Raw genomic sequence first — 8,666 nt, 5'->3', positions numbered from 1 at the left:
TTCAGTGGAAAGATTTCTCCATAAAAGCGGATAAGTAATAACATTGTGCCTTTCCCTAGGACAAGGACAAATCCGATTAACTCCTCCTGAATGTAAGAAGTAATACTGATCATCTGATAGTGGAAGATTCCGGCATCTACGAGCATTGCAACATTCGTAACACCAGAAGAACGTCTCACAAGACCGAGGGTTTGCTGTCAGCGTCTTCACTTCTGGGCTGGATTTCTGGAAGTTTTATTGTTAGATTATTTCTGGCTTTTTAAGAGCTCATTCAATATTTTTTAAAATATATAAAAAATTAATGTTATGAAATGAAATTTGTAGAAGTAACAAAACAATATTTTACACTTTGCCGTGCTTTATATTACCAGATATTTGGCAAAATTCTTAATATTATTAGTATTTTTTTATTTTATTAAAAGATACATTAAAATATGAATTAGAGGAATAATTATAGATTTTTAAGAACAATTATAGTTTTTTTTTTATTTTAAAGGGAGTTTCTCAGCACAAAACAATTGATCAAACCAAGTAGCTCTTGGTCCACCCTTAGTATGGACATACAGATCACTGCAGCGTCTTGCTTACATGTTGTGCATCTATCTCCGTCCTCTCTTCTGTGATTATCAGCTCTGGTTTTACAGGAGGCAGAGAAGGGCAGCATAAGTTGAAAAATAAGTAGGTGGGATGGAGCACTTAAAGGGGTTGTCCACTAGTTTAACATTGATGACTTATCCTTGGGATAGGTCACCAATAGGGATGATCGAATACCTCAAATATTGGGCTTCGTGAATATTTTCCGAATAGGTCTCCGCAATTCGACTTTTGTCGAATATTCGATGCGCAATGTAAGTCTATGGGAAACCCGAATAACAACTATTTGGAACTATTGGGCTTCCCATAGACTTATATTGCGCATCGAATATTTGCATAGTGGCGAGTTATTCGTCCAATATTCGCGTAGCCAAATATTTGAGGTATTCGATCATCCCTAGTCAACAACATCTAATTGGCCAGGGTACAACACTTGGCACCTCCGCCGATCATGTGTTCTTGGTGCCAGTGGTCAAAGCAGGTGGCTGAAAAATCTTAGTTCCGGAGCTGCCTCACCTTTTGATAGTGGCCATATCTGGGTACTGCACTGTTGCCTCCTATTAATTTGAATAGGAGGCCAAAGTGCAGTACCTAACCGAGGCTGCTATCAAAAGACAGGCAGTTCCAGAACTAAGCATTTCCGGCTACCTGCTATGGTCACAAGCACCAAGAACAGCTGATTGGTGGAGGTGCCTTGTATCGAACTTCGACTGATCAGACATTAATGATCTATCCTAAGGATAGGCCATCAATGTCAAAGTAGCGGCCAACCTCTTTAATTAACTGGTCATCTCAGAGTGCTTATGCTTGGTTTATAAAGTCATCTTTATGCTTATAGATAACCTTTGAGCAAATTACTACAGTGGGGGAAATAAGTATTTGATCCCTTAAAGATTTTGTATGTTCGCCAACTGACAAAGACATGAGAGATAGAATATTCAAAATAACATCCAGACAATCACTTAATATAAATTATATCAATTTGTTTGCATTCTGCAGAGAGAAATAAGTATTTGATCCTTCTGGCAAACAATAATTAATACTTAATGGCAAAACCCTTGTTGGCAGCACAGCAGTCAGACGTTCTTTTTAGTTAATGATGAAGTTTGTGCACATTTCTGGAGGAATTTTGCTCCACTCCTCTTTGCAGATTATCTCTAAATTATTAAGATTTTGAGGCTGTCACTTGGCAACTCGGAGCTTCAGCTCCTCCATTGGTTTTCTACGGGATTAAGGTCTAGAGACTGGCTAGGCCACTTCATAACCTTAATGCTTTTCTTTGAGCCACTCCTTTGTTGTCTTGGCTGAATGTTTTGGGTCATTGTCATCCTGGAAGACCCAGCCATGACCCATTTTTAATGTCCTGGTGGAGGGAAGGAGGTTGTCACTCAGAATTGTACGGTACATGGCTCCATCCATTGTTCCATTGATGCAGTGAAGTAGTCCTGTGCCCTGAGCATATAAACACCCCAAAACATAATGTTTCCACCTCCATGCTTGACAGTGGGGATGGTTTTCTTTGGGTCATAGGTAGAATTTCTCTTCCTTCAAAAACGGCGAATTCATGTAATGCCAAAGTGATGATTTTTTCTTTCATCTGACCACAGCACCTTCTTCCAATCACTCTGAGAATCATCCAGGTGTTCATTGGCAAACTTCAGATGGTTGGTCCGGTTGCACATGTGCCTTCTTCAGATGGGCCGGCCGCACATGGGCCTTCATCAGATGGGCCAGCTGCACATGTGCTTTCTTCAGAGGTGCCAGCTGCAAAAGGACCTTTTTCAGATGGGCCGGCTGCACATGGGCCTTCTTGAGCAGTGGGACTTTGCGGGCACTACAGGATTTTAAGCCATTACGGAATAATGTGTTACCAATTGTTTTCTTGGTGACAGTGGTCCCAGCTGCCTTGAGATCATTAAAAAACTTACCCTCCTTGTGCAGATCTATGATCTTGTCCCTGACATCCTTAGAAAGCTCTTTGGTCGCCCAAGTTGTAGAAGTTAGAGTCTGACTGATTAATGGAGTCTGTTGACAGGAGGCTTTTATACAAGTGACAATTTAAGACAGCTGTCCTTAATACAGGTAACGAGGGGATTAGGAGCGTCGAAATGTCTGTAGGAGCCAGAACTCTTAAGTGTTGGTAGGGGATCAAATACTTATTTCTCTACGCAAAATGCAAATAAATGTATATAATTTATACAATGTGATTTTTTTTGCATTTTATTTTTGATATTCTATCTCTCACTGTTAAAATTAATCAACCTGTCAAATTATAGATTGTTCATGTCATTGACAGTAGCAAACCTACAAAATCAGCAAGAGATTAAATACTTATTTCCCCTACAGTAGTAAATACAAATGATTCTTCAGCTCACCCATTAATTGCATCACCTGGATCCCTTTTCCAGAGGATGGTTCATGTAGGTCAGCTCCATGTTCATAGAGGCAAGATTCAGCAGAAAAAGGGTTTGTTCCAGCATCACGTTCAAAATTGTTTAAAAATGTATTTTTATTTCACAAAGTTAAAACCAACACAAGGTTGGATGGACAGCCATGAATTATAAAACAACGTCTTACGTGTTTCGAGCCTGGAAAGGGCTCTTAATCTAAGACCAATGGGTCTAAGATTAAGAGCCCTTTTCAGGCTCGAAACGCATAAGTCGTTGTTTTATAATTCATGGCTGTCCATCCAACCTTGTGTTGGTTCTAACTTTGTGAAATAAAAATTAAATGTTAAACAATTTTGGACATTATGCTGGAACAACACCTTTTCCTGCTTATTTCCCTCACTGTATCCTACATCTTACACATAAATAAGTTTTGTTGACGTAACGGTGCTGATATGTTAAATTTTTCAATAGATTTTTTTCTTTTCATTTTTATAAAATGTGTCACATTTCTCATGTGTGTTTTCTATAATTTGACTCCGACTCTACTTCTTGGACAATTATTTTTGAATGATGGAAAAACAGAGTCGCAACAATGAAAGGAAAAATGCAATGTTTTTCTGTTTCTTATAATAAACATTTTTTTTTTCTTACAGTTTACAATATATTTGAAGTTCTCCTCTTGAATATGCAACATCACAATTTTAGTAAAGTGACTGAGATTCTGCTTTTGGGATTTCAAAATTTAAAAAGTTTCAATGTTGTCTTCTTTCTTCTGCTTCTGGTCATCTACTGTGTGACCGTATGTGGAAACCTCCTGATCATTCTGGTGGTGTCCTCCAGCCGATCGCTCCACTCTCCCATGTACTTCTTCCTCACACAACTCTCCTTCTCAGATATCCTTCTCACCACCACCATCGTACCCAACACACTGGATATTATGTTGCATGAGGGAAGTTCTGTGTCTTTTATTGGATGTTTGACTCAATATTATTTCTTTTCGGCCTCTGAGGTACTGGAATGTCTCCTCCTGACGGTGATGTCCTATGACCGATATCAGGCCATCTGTCACCCTCTACACTACACCTCAGTCATGGACCTCACATTTTGTGTAAGAGCCGTTCTCCTGTGTTGGTTGGTGATTTGTGCTACGTTGCTGATGATCTTTTTTACAGTGAGTCGATTGGATTTCTGTGGACCAAACATCATTGACCATTTCTTCTGTGACTTGGAACCTCTACTGGAGCTTTCCTGCTCAGACACTTTCATGATGAAGTTGGAAACTTTCTTTTTGGTCATTGTTTTTGCAATGTGTCCACTTATTGTTATTATAGTTTCTTACGTGTACATTATTGTCACCATACTAAGGATACCCTCTGTGACCGGGCGGCAGAAGACCTTCTCCACCTGCAGCTCTCACCTGGCGGTGGTGGCTCTGTTTTATGGATCCCTCATTACCACTTATGTATTTCCACGTAAGCAAAATGCAAAAACATTCCTGTCCCTGTTCTACACTGTAGTAACTCCACTTCTCAACCCTATGATATACAGTCTGAGCAATAAAGACATTAAGGAGGCTCTAAGAAAACTTATGAAAAACCTTTCTGAAATGTTTCCTATAAATCACCTGCTATGTCTTTCTTGTTTAACAAATAAAAAATAACTATCCCCCAACGCACAACTTTTAGTTCTACTGATTGGCAAAGACGTGTGTATGGATTCCTTCCAAAGTCACTCGTAGTTCTTAATCCATTAACCGCAGTCCTCTTGAAGATCTATATGTTTTTGATTTTAAGGAGTACCAGTCTTCGGTCAATAAGTGGCCCTGTTTTTACTTATTTCCCACTGCTTGTTGTGCCTGATTGGAGCCACAGACTCAGACTGGCTGTAAGGGTAGTCTAGAGAAAAGCCGCTCACAAAGCAGGACCCCAAGAACTCTGCAACCCTTTAACCCCTATACAGGGATTTGGAATTACGCAGAGCTCTAGAGATCACTACCTGTGATAGGCTGTAGTCCGTGGTCGTCAGGCAGGGTCAAAAACCAGGAGATGCAAAGCAGGAACCAAATCGGCAGGCAAGGGCGTAGTGAGGAGACAAAGCAGAGGTCAAATCCGGAACTGGCAGCAAGGTACAAAAACGACAGGCAGGAGGGTAGTCAAAAAACAAGCAAAGGTCAGCGCACAGGAATCAACATACAAACAGCACATGAGCCAGGAGTACAGAACTATCTCTGGCAGTGGTCATGTGACAGGAGGGGGAATAAGAAGGGTGTGGTGTCTTCCCATTGGCTGCAGGTGAATGTTGGCAACTTCAGCTGGAAGACACACACGCCACCTACAGTCAGCCCGTGGTACTGCAGGTTCCAGGGAAACCCAGCCTAGTGGATGAGCGGAGCCTGGGCTCCGCAGAGCCACGGGCACCGACTCCTCTCCCATCACCACCACTATCCATGGTGGGAACACGGCGTCATCTTGCGATCGGAGCAGAAGTTGCAGGAGAGGGCTCCGGTGGGGACGTGACACTGCTCCCCTGAGTATTCGATTTTTTTTTTTTACCTCTGCATACAGCATTGTTCTTTTTATTTTATGCTATTTTTTATGATTCTTTTCCAAAAGGGCAGTGCTCATAGGGTAGAGCAACTTGAAGACCCACCCCCAAGGAGCCAAGCATTCCATTCCCTCTTGGGAAAAGCCATGAAAATCAGCACTGAAAAAAAGCGGCCCATATATGTGGATCCATCTGGGAATTTAAAGAAAAAATAATATTCAAAGGAGCTCTGAAAGTAAAATAAGAGTCAATTCTGGACACTTTAAAGACCAAGTAGTTGCTTTTTCTTTTTTTAAAAATTACAAAAGTTAAATCTTTTTATTTTTTCTTTAATTTAGCTGAGATGGGCCTTTTGTGGGTCAAATTGTATTTTTCAAACTCATTCATTCTATTTATATTTATTTATGGAGCATAAGATTAGAAAAAATATCATCAAAACTGACAACGAATATTGTATAATTTTTGTTTTAAGTTTACTATGCAATAAAGATAACCAGCTAAATTTATTTTGTGGATCAGTATAAATTCAGTGTTACCATACTAGTATATATTTGTTTTGCACATAGTGTATTTTTTTTGAGGGGGAAAAGGTATTTTTTTAAACTGTATTCAGAGGCAAAAATGTTATATTTTCTTTCACTACTTTTTCAGGAAAAGTTTTATTTTTATTGGTAGTATTTAGACACAAATGTAATTTAATAAATTGCTGGTTTTCTTGCAGTTTTTTCTATTTGATGTAAGATATGTAGGATATTTTTAAAAGGATAATATTTTTTAAAAAATAAAATATTTTTTATGGAAAAATTGGGACCTAGAATCTGAACTTGTGTGATCACAATTCATGAATATCAAGGTGCGCAAAGGGTTTACAGCCGCCAACTATTCGATCGGAGTGCGTAGATGAAAGCTGGAGTGTCCCTTGTAGCTTATTTGTCTCCTTCACCTTCTTACAGGTGGTAAGTATTAATTTTATCATGATCACAATGCCTTCATACTTATACTACTGATTATGCTTTTTTCTTATGTAAGTTTTTTGATAAATATATATTTGTTTTTAGGAAAAAGTGAGTGAAAAAAATTGTTGAGTATGTGTTGAGTTTGATGTTGTAGACTTTATGCCGCATTTCTGTACCTTTTAGGTAAAATAGGTTGATTGCTATTTTTTCCTTTGCGTTATTGAATCCGCTTATTTATGGTTTTATCACATTTTGATGCTGCAGATTTTTGTCTGTTTTTGTTTTTTCATGTTTTACTTAAAACTGCTTCATTTTTTATCCTTCCAGGTATTTATCATTGTCAAAGGTTTCTAGATACAGTCATGCTTGTATTACTCCCGTTTTTAGTGCGTTTCCACAGCAGAAACATATTAATGTGCCAAAGCTCTTTTTCACCGTGCATTTTCCATGTTCAGTGCAATTGTATGGGCAAAGTCTGCAGACTATCATACTCAGCATAGCAGCACGAGACGTTGACATTTTGAGGATTGGAAACTCGCCCCGCAGGTCATTTTACGCTGAGTATGAAGGAAGCCCAGTGGGCCGAGATTTCGATAAATCCCATCCACTTTACCTGAACTGTAAGACTCTGCATTTATTTGTTCAGAATTGTAAAACACTTACTAAAAACTCAAAGTGGGAACTTAATCTGAGGTAGGACTCCGTGCTGGATGTTGCTGGAGCACCCCATGGGGTCCAGGGGACACTTGTCACCGGGCCGGTGAAGGGTCAGGGTATGTAACGAGTGGTCCTACCGGTTCCATGACCCCAAGGTGTCCACAGAAAAGGATGGATGGGATGATGGGGATGAAGGATGTTGGGAGTAGTAGTTGTCTCATGACGCCACCTGTGGTATGCGGCCAGGGATCAGCCGCCACTGCGGTCGCTGTCCTCTGGGGTGGGTGGTGTTGCAGCTAGGATAGTTCAGCTTCACGCAGGTGAGGCTATTTCCCAGGGAGGATGATGGAGGTAGTAGCAGCCGTTGGCACTGAAGCGTGGGGTGCCGGCGCCGGAAATGAAAGGTTGAAACCAATCTCAGCGGATCAAGGTTTTTACTCACTGTCCGTGGGTTACTCAGAGGTGCCGGTCTCTGCCGTGATGGGCTCCAGCCAAACCTGGATACTTCAGAGGTCAAAATTGGTGCGGTAGTCTGTGGGCCCTTCCTTCTTGCGCTTTTTAGTGTGGATCCCCTTGACCTGAAGCACTTGGGGACCCCTGTTTAGTGTTAAAGTTCCTGTGTTGTGTGCAGGTGGCGTGAATCCACTGTGGGGCTTGACTGTAATCACAACTCCAGACCCCATGTGCCACTGTGCTCTTGGATCTGTGGTGGCCAGAGGGACCTGCAATCCCCCTGTCCGGCAGATTTTGGTGGCACAACTTGAAGTATGCACCACTTTAGGGCTCTGCAACCTAGACTGCGCTGGTCCTGAGGGAGAAATCAAGCTCAACCCTCGGCGACCGTGTTTCTCCAATGTCCCACAGGAACTACTGGTAACCAGCTCCTTCACTCTCCACTGCTCCATCTCAACTCCCTGATTATGTGTTGTTGCTCTTACTCCCCCTTGGTGGTCACTGCTCCCCCAGGGCCCTGTTGGTAGTGGGTGGAAGTCCCAGTGTTTGGTTGGCAACCTAAAGACGCGACCCTAGCCCGATCCCCAGTGGGGAGGGCAACCTACTGTATGTATCATATGGATGTATGTGAAACCAGAACTGACCTCTTCTGGACCCAGGATGAGCACTGCACCTTAAGTGAGATGCAGTACCCTGTGGTGGCTTAAGCGTCAGGGGCACCACATAGCCATGATGAGCTTTACTGATTGATATCTCATGGACCGCTTCTGATTGGGAGTGACCTATGAAGCGTCCTTCTACAGAATCGGTGGTCATCATAGAAACACCAAGGTCTATGTCAGAGCTGCGGGGAGTTTTAAAATAATAATTAGCTGAACAAGGGACTGTCTCTTGTTTTTTTTTTTCTTCTCCTCTCTCTTTTTGTGTCTTTAAAGTTTCCATTTGTGGTCTACGTCAGATTCGGTGGACAAATTCTGAGCTTTTTTTCAATAAATTAAAGGGACAGTGTGAGGGAGTCTTTATTGAAATAAACTATTTTTGTGTCTTTTCTTTTTCTCTTACTTGGTTAGTA

The 8,666-nt window shown here is 41.1% G+C and overlaps 1 protein-coding gene across 1 annotated transcript; it reads left to right on the top strand.

Moving 5' to 3' along the window:
- The first annotated feature begins 3,669 nt into the window (after positions 1–3,669).
- LOC142302174 (olfactory receptor 11L1-like) lies at positions 3,670–4,644 on the top strand. The gene has a single exon (XM_075343258.1). The coding sequence runs from the start codon at positions 3,670–3,672 to the stop codon at positions 4,642–4,644; it is 975 nt and encodes a 324-aa protein (XP_075199373.1).
- The last annotated feature ends 4,022 nt before the right edge of the window (positions 4,645–8,666 follow it).

The sequence above is a fragment of the Anomaloglossus baeobatrachus genome, chromosome 4 (assembly GCF_048569485.1).
Source record: "Anomaloglossus baeobatrachus isolate aAnoBae1 chromosome 4, aAnoBae1.hap1, whole genome shotgun sequence".
NCBI lineage: Eukaryota > Metazoa > Chordata > Amphibia > Anura > Aromobatidae > Anomaloglossus > Anomaloglossus baeobatrachus.
This window is presented reverse-complemented; position numbering and strand designations above follow the sequence as displayed.

Excerpts from the sequence above, each read along its gene's own strand:
- LOC142302174 (XM_075343258.1), top strand. The coding sequence starts at position 3,670 with ATGCAACATCACAATTTTAGTAAAGTGACTGAGATTCTGCTTTTGGGA.